Raw genomic sequence first — 18,784 nt, 5'->3', positions numbered from 1 at the left:
CAGGTGCATAATACTTTCAGCATTTTTGGCCTAACACATTTGTTGATTTTTGTCCTAACACTGAAATACTGATTATTATATCACCCAGGTAAAGAACAACGCATACACCTTGAGCAATAGTGTTTGCAGCATCACAAGAAATAACCTCCTGCTCATCTTCATACACTATCAATTTTTTGCTTTACTGAAGCTTTAAGCTTCCTAGAAACTGTTTATCAACACTGTCTGAAAATAAAAACTCCATTAATTCAGAGCGTAAGCTGGACAATCCTTTACCTTAATAATGTTCTGAAGAACTTTCTCATTTACAACAGCTTTATGGCAAGCTGTCTTTTGGTACAAGTCCACAACCACTTCCAACGATCTCTCAGCAAATGGCACATAATTCAATGCTACCCATTCCGCCTAGGGAAAAAAAAACAGTAAATTACTGAACTGTATGTGTGAAAGTATTAATGAAGGAACAGAAATTGAATGCTTTGCATTGAACTCTCAGTTTAATGCATGCAAGTTTTGGTAAGAACACGGTCCAAGCAACCGAACTGCAAATACAATGTGGTCTGTCTATGAAAATGTACTCTACATTGAAGTAAAGTACATTTTAATAGGAGAAATATTGCAATCTAGGCAAGACAACTACATTAGGACAATCTTTAAGGAAATTTAACTCACCGGTGCAAATAGTTGTATCTAGTGTGATTCCATTGTGTTGCAGGACAAATAGAATAAGAAGAATTAATACATACATAACGGTTACCTCTTAGATTACACTGAATCAGATGCTCATGCTTAGTGAACAGCAAGAGTACACAGATTTAAAATATATATATATTATTGAGCATGTCCTATTTCTCTACAGCACATGCAATGCAAAAATTTGCAGCTTGAAGGAATTTTTCCATTCAGAACTATGGTGTTTTTCTATTTAATTTAGTGTCAAATATAGGAGCAGGTATTTTAGATGAATTCACTGGACAAATTCAGACATATCCATTATGTCTGGTGTCCAGAGAAGAATTTTCCTACATGGAGAAATACAAACTACATTAAGAAAAAAAAAAAAAGCAGAATTCAAAGGTAGCAAAAGAAGATAAAAGCATGTAAAAATCCTAATAAATTAACTTATTACACAACATGCACAGCAAAGTTTTCACAGATAGAATAAATGCATCCTGCTAAAGAATATCTGAAGCTGAATTGTGTTTACCAGCCAAATGAAACGGGTGAGACTTGTAATAAATTACCTGATTATACTTTGCATTTGCAATGTGCTTTGTTTCCAGCTGTCCATACTGTGGAGGCTTGCATGAAAATTCTACAAAGGCCAACAGCTGGTCAAAGATTGCAGGATACATTATCTGCATATTTTCTGAGCCCACACATATAGCCTATACCAAAAGGAAAAACAGAAGGTTGATATTTATCTCGAGCTTCAACACATAAAACTATGCCTCAGTACAGTGAGCTCCTACAGAAGAATCCCTATGTCTGTCTCTGCTATATCGGCTAATTATAAGGATTACTATTTTTTTTAGCTCACAAATGATTTTGCTACAGCACCATGATGCTAAAGCTGTAACAACACTATCAATATTAATTAACAATTAATTAATCAGTATTATTTAATAAATATGCAGAATTATTACTACAGTACCATGCAGGAAATTGACTATACAGGAGTAACGCTGCATAAAAGACAACGTATAGTTCTAACAGCTTAAGAATAGTAAGATCTGTTATTTCATTAAAAATTATAAGGATACTTGGCAATGTAGGTTTATTTACTAACATATATCTCATTTTGTCTAATAAAAGATATCTTTTCTTTACAGACTTTGCTTTGATATGACATATTTGCGGGTCATATAATTCTTGACTGTTGATCCCAGCCACATCTTCTGTAAGGTCTACTTTAAGGAGCATTTAAATCTCAGAAGTAATTCATACAAAGTTTCCGTAAGCAGTTAAAATCGTGTCTCACAGAAAGAAAGACAAAATCAGAATGATATCATTTTGGCATAGCTGAAACACATAGTCTTGTGTTAAAATTGGAAACACTTAGGGTGTCCTTAGAAGATGCCAGTGAAATATCACGTTGTCATAGTGTAATGATTTCCTATTGCAATAAAAATCCCAGGGAAAAGGCAGAGCATCTATTTTCAAAGTCAGATACAAAAATTCTAGGAAGCCATTCCAATTACCTTCTGTCATTTTAAGTCTTGCTCTTTCTCTCCACATCCCTCCTCCCAAAGCTTCAAGAAACAGTCTATTTATTGCTCCACAAAAAAACCTTGGTCTTGTACTGTCATTTTTTTTCTGGGGAGGAATCAAATTCTCTTTCCATTAACTAAAGACCATTCATGACAAGTTGAGGCAAAACTAACTCAAGGTGCCAACAGCTGAGAAGCTGTGATTGCAGCCTCCATGCTGGGGCTGTTACGAGCTATGACATTCCAGGGGCTAGTGAATATCTCCAGTCCTCAGCTGAGAGAGGGGATAAGCCAGCTGGGGCTGCAGGCATCACCCTAAGACCTAGGGCACCTTCATACAATCCTGCACCACAGCACTCCATAAATGGCCTTTCCCTTTTCCCCATTTTCCTGCAACTGAAAATACATGCCCTAATGCCCCAAAAGCTTAACCAACATTATGAATGTAGTGGAACACTGCTCTTTCTAAAAAGCTATGCTCCTTCTCTGGTGTTTGAGTCCAAGACTGTACTGACCTCAGAAAAAGATGGCTTGATGCTAGAAACTCCCCTGTGTGGCAGAACACTATGAGTTTAATTGCTGATCTGATGTACTCGACACACTGTAGAACAGTTTTGGCTGATGTGCTACTGCACCAAAGTCCCTGCACTAAATTTTAACAGCTTAATGCAAGATTGTATATGTAAGAAATAATTTTGTATAACACTACTTGGATCAGAAAGAGAAAAAGAACATCCACAAATCCCTATAGAAGTCTCACACAGAAGTAATTTCTGTACGCATCTTCAATATTATCCCTACTGCCAGAAGACTAACTTAGCATCTACAATGACAAAAATTCACACTAACTTTGCTATTCCTTCCAGTTTGTTAGATTTTTATTATTGTTCTTATTACTCATCTAGGATCAGTGCTCCTTAAGATGCCACTTTCTCTTGTACTGGTGATCAAAAGCAATAACTACTACTTATTTAAAGTTTGTGCATCAGTAGGTTCTTATTCTTTGCATTTTATGAAGCTTTTGTAAACATTTTATTTTACAAATAGAAGCATTTTCTGTCCAGTCTATTGATGATTTTTTCAGTTCTCAAAATTACCTAATATTAAAAAAAGAGAGTACTAGGTCATTTGCCATTCTATTTTGAAAAGTCACCTAACTAGAACTGATTTTCAAATAAGTTTATATTTCTGACTGACAGCATATATCTTTTATCTAAGCAGTTGAAAAATGCAAAAACAGCACAGCAAGCATGGAACCAAGGATGCTGAAAGTATCTTTAAAAGAGGTGCTTATAAAATAGAGTAATATTTACTGCATTGAGTGCACTTGTTTACATCCCTAAGTAAAGAGAGAGATAAATAAAAAAGTAATGGTTGGGCAGCCATGAAACACACACAAGCCCTAGAACAAAACACTTGGCTGATTGTTGTATCCTGTAAAAATTGATATGGTACTTTAGTTTTAGAAGTTCATGCTTTAAAACATCCTAGTACAAACCTTCACATTTTTGAATAGCTCAAATTTATCAAACACCTCCCAGTGCAACTATTGTCATGGAATTGTTATTTTTACAGCTCTCAGTGGCTAAGTCTGTACTAACTTTGTTGTAAATATAAACACAGCCTTGGGCACCACACCCACGGCTCAAGAGGTTTACATTCATACTGCCTACAGAGGCAGCATTCACAGTTATTTGATAGTAACCAAGTGTGCATCTGTGTTCTTCTGCCTGATGAGGCAACTGGCTCACCGCAGAGCTGACCCAGAGTGAATATAAGTAGGCAGTGAGAACAATCAGAATTCAGGCTTGAGTGCAAATTTTAGCTGATCTAATATGGTGAAGCAGGCACTTAGACTACAGCAATGAAAGACAGGAAAACAAGTTCTAACAATAAATAAAAAGGAAAGGAACAATGGATCTAAAATAGACTCAACACATGGAAGTCTAAAATAGGAACTAAGCTTGCCTTCCATTCCTGTTTTCTTGCATTATAATGTCCTTTGCTAGCACAATCACATCATAACATCTCTGTTAGACCAGTTAGGGACTCAGCTTTTAAAAAGTACTTTTTTCATGCTATTCCAACTGCAAAGTTGTTCCAGAGATTTTTACAAAATCGTTAACTGACCTAAATCTTTCTGCATCAACAAAGAACAAAACTCACTCTGATTCCGTATTCCAGAGAGATTTTGTTTAAAAGAAGGTAGCAAATATTTACATACACTCCTTTAGATACCACACTAGAGCCTGTGGGCACTCCTGAGTATTAATTCATTTCAACACAGGAAAAAGATACTGTGGCATTCAGCAAGACTCTTGCACAGATGGCCTTTGCTGCACCTCCGCACTGTCAGTCTGCCCTGTCATGTTAATTCCATCACACTACACAGCTGAGGGAAGATCATGAGACTTCACAGAACTTACCCACCTCCAAATATATTTTAACTTAGTTTTTAATGACTGCAATGCTGTTCTGTTAGTAATGTAACTATAGATGGGATAGGGTTTACTGTATGATGTTAGGGTGCCTAAGACTTCCTATCTAAGTCCTTATTTTCAAAGCCTTGTAACTGCTAGGCTAACATGTCTTTCTTTCACACGGGGATTTGCTGCAGTTGTTATTGCTGTTTAGAAAACTTCAGTTAAAACAGTTTATTGCCTTGACAAGAATGAGACTAGAAAAAAGATATGCAGTTAAAAACCCATGTTAAAAATGCTGGAAACTCTTTGGAAAGTGCTGGAAAATTTTGGAGCTAAGAACTTACAGATAAAGGAGACCAGAAAAGAAACAAGAAAATCTGAGAAACTGAAGAATCTGTGGAGTGACTGAACAGGGAAAACAAAACAGAAACGAAGAAATGAAGGCGGGGAGAGAACACAGGGCTTCAGCAGGTCTGAGCTGCTGAATGGGATGGGTGAAAAAAAGGGTAAGCCTGCCTGACTGGTGATCACTGGGGTGATACAAGTGGTCTTTTATGTTATTTATATCCTCATATACAACACTGAGATCTGACACCAACTTGTATTCTTATATCTCTTTCCATAAATACAGTCAGTTTTTAAAACCAAAACCTAAATGTACAACTGCAAGATAAAGATTTTGCCTTGCTTGTGGGGGTTAAATAATATGAGATAAGCCAATCTACACTAAGCAAAAAAACAAAGTACCACAGCACTGCTTATTAAGTAGGCACCATGCGTTCTATGAGCTGAATGAGACGGGATCTTGTCTGAGAATTTTAAAAAGGTATGTCCACACAGTTAAGTAGTCATAACATGAAAGCCCAAAAGGGAGCAAAGTCAGGTTGCACGGACACTTTTAATTCTGGCATTTCCCAAACAGTATGGTATTTTTCTTAAAGCAGTGCTTAATCTAAAGACATTATCTCATTCAGTATCAACTCTGCTTCTTTTGAATAAATATGTTTTCTGAATTAACAATCATTTTTGGACAATGCTTTAGAGTTTCAGCGAGAGAAGCATACTTTTCTGTTTTTACTATCCCATAAAAGGCCACCCTAATTTGATATTTACATAGTTGTTTGCATGAGGGGTGCTTTTTGAGTATGAGTTTGTTATGCAGAGATGCAGCATTATTCTTAAACAACTGGTTAATAAGAGGTAAGAAGGTAGTCTGCTAGAGATGTTTTAAGATGTTACGTTTTGTGTGAAGTCAAAGATCTCATGATCATAATTCTCCTACATTTTGTTTATGGCAGTACAGGGGCAACAGAAGGAATACTATTTGGAAGACTGTTTCTCCAGTTCCACGTACAGACTCTCAGAACAGTACAATACTTAAATATTAGATAGACAGGAAAGTGGCTATAAAAACATCGCCACGCTTAAGGTACTTCTGCAATCTAGCAAAAATGCATTTCATATAGATAACATCATTCCCTCCAACGCAGAACAGCAGGATTGCAACAGGAATGGAATTTTGATTGTTCTAAGACAGTACACTGTGCAATTATAAGTAAAAAAAAAATATAATTTAAGTCTCCCCACTAAAGCTCCAGGAAGAACTGAGACAGTCTCGTTTCCTTTTCACAACACATTTGAAGTCCCATTATTACCTTTTGTAAAACATCTAAAGCTGTAAGCACTGCTTCCTGTAAACTTGTCAGAACTGCTTCAGTGTAAGATGGAAGGATGAAAGGGGAAGCATCTGAACTGATTGGAACTGAAACTGCACCATGCAAAATGACACCCAGCTTTTGGAGATCATCCATGCTGAAACCAGTTTTGATGTGTTGGTAAAGAGCTGGGAATATCTGAATTAAAGCTGTAAGAAAAGGCTGGCTGGGAATGAAAGTCAATTTATCACAAGTAATTGGAGGCTTTGTACTTTCTGAACCAATCCTATACCAGCTGTTCCAAGCTGCCCACCAAAGATTCAAATCTTCAATCTCATCTGTTACTACAGGTAGTTCAGATCCATTGTATCTTCCCATTCTTTCTCCTATGGAGTCAGTTCTCATGAATGATCTCCCGAGACTAGTGGCAGTTGTCGCTCCTACCACCACAGGTACAGAAACATTGATAGCAGGTGGTGTGTCAGGCTTTTCCGAGTCTCGGACTGGAGAAACAATTTGTAAGATTTCCTGGAAGCTTTTCAGAGCAGCCAAGGAAACTTCATTATTTTTGCTGAGTGCCGCTGACTGAATGTGATCAAGAAGAACATCCCAGGCCTGGGAAAAGTCTCCTGTTCAAAAAAGAAGATTGAAAAAAAAAATCAGCTTGGTACTGGCTTGCTATTTACCTGCCCAGTCACTAATCTCTGAAAGGCTGTTCATGTACTTGTTTCTCTAACACAGAGAGATTTCACAAGGTCACCTGATGGTTTCAATGCCTTTTAAAATATGCCAGTTCAACTGTAGCCAAAGAGAATGAATGCAAAAGACAAACGCACAAATATAAAGAATGAAATATGAATGTTTATGCCAAAATAGCTAGCAATACATCATATGCATCACATGCCAGAAAAAAATGTTTTCTTTATTTGGGACAGGGAAACAGATTTATTTTTGCGCTTAAGAGAAGCCTGTTGATATCAAGAGATGTTAAGTATACACAAGGAATAAAGAATCAAATCTGTACTCATATAATGCATTTGTAAGGAATTGATTTTAACATGCTGATATAACTGTACTGTAGAGAAAGATTTTATCTGTGGAGTTTGAGATTTTAGTTCAATTTGGCCTTAAACTCCATTTTTTTATGTCACGTACTATTGATCTGAATAATTACAGTAGCTCTGTAACTTTTTATTATTTATTTAGTTTTAAATCAAGAAATTCAAGCTTAATATGGTTTCAAATACGTTACATTTCTGCAAATAACCAATATTCTTGATGGCTATTAATACGTTGGGATTTCTATCACAAATGAAATTTAAGCACTTATTTCCATTTTTATATATACTAATCGTACACTATGGCATAGTGAAGGTATATTAATGTAATTGGGAAATATCTTTGCGAACTGTACATTCTTTATATCATAGTCTTATTTTTAAAAGTAATACATTACAGGAGTCCTTGCTGACTCAATTAGGAAAAGAAATGTTTTGAAATTATTATCAGAATATCTCTATTTAGAAGTCTAAACTGAATCAACACATGTATGTTGTTCAACTGTATGTGTAGTATTTCACAATAGCTTGGTAAACGATCTAATGTTTCATTTCTATAGTAAGAAAAAGAAACAGGGCAGCACCAGAGCCTGAGAAAAACGGAGAGGATTAAATAAAGGTACCAAGGAGTTATAGAAGTGAAAAGGAAGGCCTTAGAAAAAGAGAGAAGATTTTAAAGAATAAGAAGAAAAGATGGACCCACTTCAGTTAGGTGCAATTAGGACAACAGTAAAGTAACTCAAAATTACGTCTCTGTGCTAGACAATAGTTGAGGAATGGAAAGAAGGTAGAGTGAGTGGAAAAAAACAATCACTTGAAATAGCAGGTAATCTCAGCATCTTTTGAGTCCCACCTTTTCATTAAAACATTCCCCTTCTTTTTTAATCTATATGCTTCACTGATTTTATGAGTTCTCTTTACATTGTAAGAACATTTATAAACTTGACACGTGGAAGCTATGAAAAAGTTCTAGGTAGGCACTGTGCAATTTTAATAAGACCAGAGGAAAAGTATGTTCTGAGAACCAAAAGAGCACAAAAATTATAATTATCAGCCTACTGCAAGTTAAAGTTATTTGGCACTCAGAAATGTGACTATTGAAACTCAATCTCAAGTATCATGGCATGGAAGATGAAACTGGTAGTTAAAATTTTCGGCTGTAAAGAATTAAAAGCTCTGTAATTTTCATCACATTTGAGGTGAGACATAACATAACACACCTCTAAGCAAAGATTAAGATTTTTCCTCAGCTCTAACTGAAGAAAAAAACAAACCAAACCTGAAAGTTCTTAACTGTATCTTTCAGTAACTTTAAATCTATCTTTTACCTAAAGGCTGCAGTAAGTATCTCCGGGTATTAAATATTCTTGCAACTCCAGCCAGTGTTAATACCCATGTTTCAGCCCACTGTTTCTCAGCTGTATCCCTTGAATGATGGATGAGGATGTTGCCTCCTCCCGATTCAATCTTTTCTTTGTCAGCTGTAGTAGAAGATTCTCGAACCCTATCCAGCAGGTGAAATAAAACCTGCAACATTCAGAAAAAGAAAAAAAAAAACCAACAGTTAAAACAACATGGCTGTATTCATGGTAAAACAACAAAAATAGTAAGTTTTCTGTTATCCTATATGTAATTTTGTCACCTTGAGAATTTCCTTATTCAAAACAGTGTCCGCAGCAGCTAAGAGTAAGAATCAGCCTACTGATGCTCACTTAAGAAGGGTTAGAAACAGCATGATCAGAGCCACTGAGAACAGTGCCAGTACAGATCTGCAGATCTCAGATACCTCACACAGTACAACAGGCAACAGACTCAACCATAGCCTGATTTTTCCCTAAAGGCACAGACAACATGACTGTGATTTTAGGATAAGGACTTCTGACTGATCCTTTTAGAAAAGAGAGCCAAACAGAGGGCAAAGCAAAGCTCACTTTAATATCAGATCAGTTCAATCACATGACCCTCAAATGTCAACATATTTTTGCAAAACTGGAGGAGTCATTTGTCTGTGCAGGAAGGGAATAGCCCTTTTATACAACTCTTGCATAAGAAAGAAAAGACCAAGATGCAAAAATTGCATTTCATAAAATGCTTTAAGGGCAAGAGAAAATTTAAAAAAATAATAGTAAAATGAGGTCAGACTTCTACCACCGAACGTTATATTTCAAAGAATCTTAACAAACTAGCTAAATGATATTAAAAATAATAGCATGCAAATGTGAATATAAATGAAATTTTAAAATCCTTCAGTAGAAGCTTACGTGTCATACCTTCCATATCACCGTGTGCCACGTTGAGTGCTGCAACAAAGTTCCATGAGCTCCAATGGTGGAAAACAACGTCTGCCCAGCACTCTTTCTAACTGCAGGTCGGGGATCCACACAAAGTTCTCCAAGTTTGGCATAGAGACATAACCAAAGACAGTCAAATGGTGGTGCAGGATGAAAAGGTCTATTCAGAACCACCCCCTTTTCTTCTGCCTGCTTCTGCAACACTGCTTCTTCTTTGTTAAGTTCCTTTTCAATTATTTCACCTCTTTGGAAAAAATAATCTGAAATATTCCACTAGAAAATAAAAAAAACATTATATTATGCAATAAAACATTACAACATTCTTGATGATCATGAAATAAAACGTTTCTCATTTTCACATTTAAAAGTATTTTGCAAAGTTCCCTTTACTAATGGAAGATCAGCACATGAATGCTGCAAGGCGCAGAAAGTTGTTTCTTTAAATCTTACCTTATAGGCCATAGTTATATATTAGGTACTAGAAAGGGAAACAATGTATTAAAAACAGGATACTGGTGAAAATGCTTACAATTCAATACTATTTTTTTTTTTAAACAGTGGCAGGAAGATTAAAGCTCATTCAATTTACATATGATTCCAAATGACAGCATGAGACAGCAGTAAGAATGAAAAAAAATAGGCTTTGGCTTTTACTTGTAGAATGGACTACAAATAATTTCCATTAATTAAAAAAAGAAAGTCAGAAGCAGCATCTCTGTAGGTTAACATGAAACTCACCAATAAACCAATTGAAGTTAAGCTAATATTTAGCTCTTGATTGTGAAGACCAAAGCTTCCTGCAACTTCAACAACTATCTGCAGACAAGTACATGGCATTGTTGGAAGAAAGTCGGTCACAACCAACTGAAGACACTGGAATGCAGTCCGTATTAAGGACTCTCTTAAAAAAAAACACAAAAACAAAACACACACACACTCTAATTTCAAATTTCTTCAAGAACACAGAAACTTTTTGAATAAAATACGTCAAGAGATAGTATTATTAAATATATATACGTTTTTGAAATGGATTGACAAGATTTAAAATGTTTCAAATAAATGTTTTTTGAAATGCAACATTAAGTTGAAGCCTCAACTTGAAGTATGCAAAATAGATGGGTGGGTAAAATATATTTTTATTTAATAGGAAAGATGTGTATAATGGTAGTCATACATGCTTCAATACTATATGTTACGTTAGACAAAATCTTTTGAAAATATCTGCTGTTAAATACATATTAAATAAATACGTACCCTTCAGAATTAAATTATGAATACAAACAGATAAAATAAAAATGTAGTATGGAAAATGATTGTGAGAAGGAGTCCTCTAAGCAGGTAGGTTATCCAGAACCAAAACCTTGTTTTGTGAGAGACAAAATGAAGGAATCAAAAAAAAGTGCAGTGCAGTGTAGATAATGCAAAATAGGGAAGGCAGACTACTGCAGCTGCATTTCAATTTAGCTATGGGGCCTTTTAAATGCTTAATATTTAACACAGAAAAGAAAAATCCAAATGTTTGTAACACAAAAATTGAGTGTCCTTCAGAATACACATTCCAGGAAAAAAAAGTCAGAATATAGATATGCCAGCTACTTATTTCAGAATCTCAATTAAAAGCATCATTTTTTTTTCCAACTAATTCAAAATGAATATCATAGGTGGGCCACTTCTGTTGTAAAATAAGAGCCAACAGAAGATGGAAGCCAGAGAAATGCACACAGAACTTGACATGGACAATAACGTTATAACTATTAACTCTGTGTAATAAGATGCATCCTACCTATCAGGTATCCTACAGATACCTATCCTAGCACATAAGTATTTATTCTTGCTGTATGTATGGAAGAACTGTTTGTATGCTACTTTCCGTTATGTCAATTACACAATTCTATAAATTGAAACACACACAAAACTGGTGCAGTTCCCTCTCCACTTCAAAATTCCAGAAGTACGCAATCTTCAAGGACTCTACAGGAGAAGGAAAGGAGGCAGGAAATGAAAGTATGGTTATGCAGCTCATTTTGAAGAGCTGCATTAATGGGCAAGTAATCTCTTTTTCTAAATTCAAACGCAAGGCCATAACATTACCGTGTGTTTGGAGAGAGGTTTCAAAGTCCTTCATGCAAGTGGCAACAGGATAACAGTAAAATAAAAGTGTTCTACAAGAAAAATTACCAACACTGTGTCTGCTGAGTAAACTTGTTCATAAGATAAAAATAACAACACAAATTACGCTACTATCAAAGTGGTTATTCAAGTATGAAAATAAAAGCAGAACTCTTTCCACTGCTCTCACCTTACATGATTTAAATATTTTATTTTGATCACTTACCCTTGATCACTTCGTATTGCTCCCATGACTCCAAGGACTAATGGCCAACCAGGTCCTAAGCTGTCACCCTGACTCTGTAAAATCTGTAGCACACACTCCAACTGCTTGATCCTGATATCAGGATGACTAATGTTTGACAGTTCCTTGAGTGGATTCAGTAAAAGTAGCTGCAGTCTCTAAAAGTAAACAGCAAATTTTAGCATCCTTAATATGCTTTAACTGATTCATAATTATTTTTACATATAGTAAGTGAAACCATATAGTACCAATCTAAGAGTCCTAAGAAGAAGTTTTTAGAGTTAACCAAATTGCTGGAAGTCAGTGTCAGACAGGCCCTTCTAAAAAAACTCTTTATAAAGTATCTCAGCAGGAAATCTGCATTTTCTTTTCTTTTTTTCTCTCGGTCAGTTCTCCAGGTTCCTAAGGGAGCGACTACAGCATGCTGTTACAGCTGCATAACAACTATCATGGAACTTTATGCTCATCCAGCAGACCTTGAAAATATTATTCACTGAACCTCGGTAAAAATATTAGAATATTTTACTAATAATTGATTGAATAGTTGCGATTTAGAAGGTTAGGCCTTTTTTTTTTTTTTTTTTTTTTTTACATGCCACTACATCACATATATACATTCTGAAATATATAAAGCATTCTGGAATTGTTTTTGCACTCATGAGGGTGACCCATAATTTGTTCTAACAAACACAAATAACACTCAAGCCTTGGTACTCTTTGTTATGCATTTGAAAAAGGAGAGGGTAGCTCATTAGAATGCATAAGGTGATTTTCAGTAGTTACAACTGAATGTTACAGCTGTAGGCTTTATAAACTCAATGGTAAAATTGCTTTATGAATGCCTCCTATTCACTGAACTGTAGAAAACTTCCTCTAGGGAAGATTCTGATTTCATGTTCATAATAAGTCCCAGAAAAAGAGGAGAGCAGCTTTTCATAAACTTACTTTACCTGATTCTGTGATAATGGAGGATCGTGGCTGAATGTCAGTCCTGCTTTAATAAGAGAAGTTAAAGCTTCTGCTCCCCATTCTCTCATTCTGGAGTTGGGATGCTGACAGACCTGAAAGCATAGCAGTGTTCTGTTTGAAGGCACTTTTATTTAACCAAGATTTAAGTATATGTAATATACAAAAATTGGGCATTTAAACTGTAGTGGACATTTAGATACAACATTCTAGTAAAATATTTTCTACAACAATACAACAAATCTTTAAATGTTAAAATCAGGTTTAATACTAGAAAGAAATAAAAATAATTATCTTTTGGTCAGACATACCTTCTGAATAAGGAAGCAACAGGAAGCAGGGAAAGACACAGAAGGAAACAAATTGAAAACCACAGTAATTCAAGTCAAAACATTCTCCAAAAATCAATATGCTAACTGCTATTTCAGATACTGATGGGTTAAAAAGAACCAAACAACTCTTCAATGAATGTCTGACACTCTTAGGTTTAACTCAACCTTGAGCTACCACAAAATTCTAAATTTCATTTTTCACACACAGCCTAATATACATAATCAAGTAAGGAAGCATGACATTGACCAGCACAATATGTGTCTGCTCTTCTATGGTCTCAAACACAAAAAAGTAACCACATAGTGAATGTAAAATAAGCCTTACACATTACTATTTCAAAAACTTGACAAAATGACAGTAACATTATTTCACTCTTAAGTTTCAAACATCTTTCTTTCTCTTTGTCTCCTAGTTATCTGGGAATAATTGTTTTTCCAGTTGCTTTTTTAAGAAGAAATTAAAAACACTATGCATAGATTAACAGTAATTGTATTTGTAATCCTGTGTCTGTTGCCCTCAAATAAACAAGGTTATCGATAGTCTCACTGACCTTGAAACAATTATTTCTATCCATCCTTCCTGCCTGAGCTTAGCTAGTATGAGAATCCAATGTCTTTCAAAAACCAGGGCAAGATCATAAGGAAGGAAGGTGGTTTAGATTGGGCTGGGTTGGTGGACTGTTTCATTATTAGACACTAGCCAAACAGAAAAGGAGAACAAAGCAGAGAAGCTAGCCTCATGTTAAAAAATATAGAACAGAAATAGCCTGTCTCCTAAATTAACTCATTTTTGTTATTTTATATAAAATGATAGAATTTGAACTACATCACGGTGCTCTGAATCAGTTTACAGAAACAGGGGAGGAATTCTTCCTTCAGGTTGTGTTTAACTGAATTTGCAGCTGGTGCTTTCTCCTTCCTCACTGTACCTCAAAGATACAGGTTTAAATATAAATAATGCAGTACTTTAAAATAAATTGAAATAGACTATGCATCTCCTAAAAAAAAAAAAAAAGCAGCAGCAAATATCCATGATGGATAATAGTCCGAAAAAGAATGCTTACTATAGGAAAACATGGAGTCCCAAGGTGTGGATGGTGAACCTTATTGTCTTGGAAGGGAAAAAGACAAGAGAAAGATGTCTGCTTTAAGTTGTTAACCTTTAAGTATCCAATTTTTTTTTTCTCCTAGATACAAGATTATGTGGAGATGATCTCCATAAATAAGATCAGAGATAGCCAATCTTCAATACTGTTTGAAATAATGCACTGGTTCGAAGGAAGCATCTGATACTTTCTGGAAAATGAGGAAGAAAATCTCTCTGCTTGCACTGGGTTTATGTGACAAGGTATAGCGTGGGGGGTGGGAGTTGGGTAGGTGCCACAGGAATATCTTCTGTGAGAAGAGACCAGGAGCTGCTCTATGGTGAGCACTGCCTGTCCGAGTCAGCTTCAGAGGGGACTCACTGCTGACCAAAGCTGAGCTGGTCAGCGAGGCTGGTGGCACACTTCTGTGATAACGTATTTAAGAAAAGGTAAAAAAAAAAAAAAAAAAAAAAAGTTGAAATGTTGTGTAGCAGCTATTAGAGTGTGCAGTGAGAAAACACGAGAGAAACAACTCTGCAGATATCAAGATCAATGAAGAAGGAGAGGGGGGAGGTGCTCAAAGCACTGGAGCAGAGATTCCCCCTGCAGCCCATGGAGTACCACAGCAGAGCAGATCTTATGTGCAGCCCAAGAAGGATAAAGACTGAAGGAAGCTATATCCTATTAAGAATCTCTACAGGAGCAGGCGCCCAGCCAGATCTATGGTCCACGGAGAGATGCCCACAAGCCCACACATGGGCAGGTTGTCTGGCACAAAGTGCTTCCCATGTTTATGGAGCAGTCCTGAGGAACTGCAGCCCATGGGAAGCATCCACATTGGAGCAGTTCATGAAGGACTGTATCCTATGTGAGGGTGACCACACTGGAGCAAGGGAAGAGAGTGAGGAGGCAGGAGCAACAGAGAAAGTGCAATGGACTGGACTGACCACAGCTCCCATTACCCATCCTCTCATTGCTCATGGGTGGGGAGGACCCAGAAAAATCACGAGTGAAGCCGAACCCAGGAAAAGAGAGGGGCTGGGCAGAAAGTGCTTTTAGTTTTATTTTCTTACTCTGTTATTTTACTGTTACTAACTGTCAACAATCTTCCTAAAGTCATCTGTTTAACCCACAACAGTAATCAGTGACCAATCTCCCCGTCCTTATCCTGATCCGTGAGCTTTTTTCAACGTATTTTCTCCTCCTATCTTGCTGGGAGATGGAATGAGTGAGCAATTAGGTGAGCATTTCGGAGCCAGCCAAGGTTAATCCACTACAGTCCTTTGCTGTCTTTAAACATACCCCTGTTCTTGTATTTCACTCTTCTACCTATCCCTGTAGAGGATTAAAACTTTACAAGTACACTCTGTAATCTGGTTTTAGTTTCAAATTCAAAATATAAGATTTTTTCCTTGATGAAACAAATTTTTCATCTAGGAGTTAAAATATTTACTCTACAAATGACACCCATGTTGCTATTTTTATAATGGTATTCTCTTGAAGAAGCAATACAAAATATGACTTCACATTTATTAAAAACAAACAAGAAATCTTTGTTGGTATATCTAATGGCTTCAATCTATTCAGTAAATACATCTTAAAATCTCCCTCGATATTTGTACCACTTGAATCCAAAATGAAAACTGTTTATGTTACGGTAAATATAACACATATATGGTGTATAAGTACTGACAGCACTGTAAAGACAAAGTCAGTAAGAGCTGTAAAACACTGGAATTTAAATATTTAAATTAAAATTGTGATGCAAACCACAAAACAACATATATGAAGCAAAACATCTAAATACACTTTAGATTAAGAAAAACATTTACACTTTAAAAATGCGCTGCCATAAGGCAATACCTTATTGCATGCTAAGTTCTAGTGCAACTTATAAAAGCATTTTGTTACCTCCAGAAGATGACCCGTCAGAGGTCTCCAAAGAATCTCAATCCTATGCATGTTAACTAGTCCCGTTTCCAGTAATTTAGCAACGGCAAAAAGGGATGGTTCCTTAGTAAAAGAGAATTTGAACACATGACTTTGAGGTAACTTAGATGATGTCAGAGCCATTCACTACATTATAATTTGCAAATTAAGATGTACTTCCACTGAAGTACTCTTATTTCAAAAGCTCTTATCACAGCATTTATAGTCCAGGTAAGACAGCTGGGAAGTTTCCATGGCATCTGCAGTACTTCACGAGAAGCCACAAGGGGGTAGCAACAGCATATCATGATGAACATGTTTTTCATAATTTTTCCTGCTTTTCTCCAGAACCTTGTTTTTACTCTCATAGCCCTCCCTCCAACCAGTTTTATGACATATTTAACTAGAAAAACAGTCTCTTCCCCATCACAATTTGCAAATTTAAGTGTATATGAACAAATAAAACATTCAAGATTCTCTCTACCCTTTATCTTTAATCCACTTCATAAGTGCCTTGCAGAAACATGGTACATTTCTCATTCATCAAATACATATGCAAACATTGATTTGTTGAAGCTTATGATAAATCAATGAACACATATTCAAAAATGACTTGCAATGTAATTTTTCTGCTCTTCACTATTCCCATTTCCCCTGACTTGATTCTCATTTTCAACTGATTTTAAACACAAGGTTCACTTATTTTAATTCATTCTCTTTTCTCTGCCTTGTTACTATAATTGTCAAATACTATAAAAGACATTTTCTGTCATCATTATCTCTATGGTAATAGATCAAGTAACAACTTTCAGAAATTCTCATCTGGGATTAGATTATGACTTGGAGAAGACATGCTCAATTTTATTCAGTCACAGGGTCTTTAACGATCCTGGGCTAGAGGTTATTTTCTGAGGCTGACAGGAATACTATCATTTCCCCAGGCAAGTAAGAATTACTAGTTTCTTAGTAGCTGAGTTGTCATGCTTTACCTGAAGCATATTATTTTTATAAATACTGAAAATGAACACCTAACAGAACATACCGTGCCAGACAAAAATTCTAACCTCTGAAATTATAAGGGCTTTTTAAAGTTTTATCCATTCACAATCTGATTAATGGAAACATTATTTTTTATTCAGGAGTAAAAAAAGCAGGTGTATTACTGCCTTAATATTAGAAAGTTTATAAGACAAATATACAAGTCTTCTGCCTGTTTCACAAAAAAAAAAATGCAAGAAGAAAATAGAGAACTCTTTTTATACCTTATTGTTTCCATAGGCCATATCCATGGCTTCCAGAGACAAGGAACAAAGGGCATTTATTAAGTGATGCAAAGATACGTCGTCAAGATACCTGAAAAATAACAGCTATCAAAACACTGTCAAGTTTGATACAAACATGTTACTTTAATTATAAGGTTTCTTACTGTGAGCTTTCAAAAAGTCTTGATAGTATGTTGGATATAACTGGTAAATCAGTCATAACTGCTGTGGTCAGAACCTTGAAAAAAGACAGAAACGTATCTTACAGATTGCAACAGAAAACACCACATAGCCATTAACTATAAAAATGTACAATTGTGCTTACCGTGCTGGGCCCTTCTACAGCTCTTCCAGGTTTTAGGGCACCCCCAACACCAGGTTTCAGCCCCAGAATCCACACAAGATGCTGAAATACACAAAGATGGTCTTCAGCAGGAAAACTTCTTCAGGCAGCAAGCAAAACTAACATTCTATTCAAGCTAGCTGGTTGCATTCCAACTAAACAGAATTCAAGGAAAACGCCACAGTATTTACTCAAGGCAGTTAAAATATGTCAGAAGAAGAATCAAAGTTTTTTCTATTGGTCACATAAAAATTCAAAATCAAAAGTATGTGTAATGAAAAAGTAAGGTATCAGAAACCATAAATACTTCCTGTTATACCTGAAGAGTAGCCAAGACAAGTTGCCATGATGTACCAAGAACAGCCCCATGGCAGTGTGCTAAGTTGAGCAATGTCCTCATACACTGGATATTTTTTGAAGTCAGCTGGAAAAAAAATATATATTATTCTACAATAACAGTATTTCAAGAGGTGGTAGTTTTGGCTAGAATAGAGATAGCTTTTTCATAGCAGCTCACATCATGCTATAACTTTTTTTTTTTTTTTTTTTTTAACTTACTCAATGGTCTTTACCTTTTGAACTTCTGATTCTCTTTTCCCATGGTGCTGTGGGGATACGGTTGTGTGGGAAACTAAGCAGCTGTGTGGTACTTAGCTGCCTTCTAGGGTTAAGCCATGATACTAGGAAGCCTGCGATTTTTTTTTACTAAATAGTTTAAAGATTATATCTTGTTTGCACTGGTGCAATATATCTTTTTTTAGGTGAGTAATTCAGTATCTCTCCTTCTCTCAATCTTATTTTGCTGGGCTTGAATACAATTTGATCAGTGCCCTCTCCTCCCAATGTCACATTATTATCAAAGACACAAAGTCAATTA

The 18,784-nt window shown here is 35.8% G+C and overlaps 1 protein-coding gene across 2 annotated transcripts in view; it reads right to left on the bottom strand.

Annotated features, from left to right (window-relative positions):
* Positions 1–18,784, bottom strand: part of MON2 (MON2 homolog, regulator of endosome-to-Golgi trafficking) — a 102,041-nt gene that overhangs the window by 46,135 nt on the left and 37,122 nt on the right. For both annotated transcript variants that reach the window (XM_021385050.1, XM_021385051.1), the window contains exons 16-28: positions 18,227–18,331; positions 17,890–17,970; positions 17,729–17,802; positions 17,565–17,655; positions 16,285–16,386; positions 12,941–13,051; positions 11,973–12,148; positions 10,376–10,538; positions 9,617–9,910; positions 8,675–8,873; positions 6,289–6,917; positions 1,245–1,388; positions 277–405 (exon numbers count right to left, since the gene is read on the bottom strand). In XM_021385050.1, the coding sequence (XP_021240725.1) occupies positions 277–405; positions 1,245–1,388; positions 6,289–6,917; positions 8,675–8,873; positions 9,617–9,910; positions 10,376–10,538; positions 11,973–12,148; positions 12,941–13,051; positions 16,285–16,386; positions 17,565–17,655; positions 17,729–17,802; positions 17,890–17,970; positions 18,227–18,331 (2,298 nt within the window). The remainder of the gene's footprint in view (positions 1–276; positions 406–1,244; positions 1,389–6,288; positions 6,918–8,674; positions 8,874–9,616; positions 9,911–10,375; positions 10,539–11,972; positions 12,149–12,940; positions 13,052–16,284; positions 16,387–17,564; positions 17,656–17,728; positions 17,803–17,889; positions 17,971–18,226; positions 18,332–18,784) is intronic.

Source organism: Numida meleagris, chromosome 1, assembly GCF_002078875.1.
Source record: "Numida meleagris isolate 19003 breed g44 Domestic line chromosome 1, NumMel1.0, whole genome shotgun sequence".
Taxonomy (NCBI): domain Eukaryota; kingdom Metazoa; phylum Chordata; class Aves; order Galliformes; family Numididae; genus Numida; species Numida meleagris.
The sequence above is the reverse complement of the archived record's forward strand: the minus strand, read 5'-3'. Positions and strand labels throughout refer to the sequence as shown.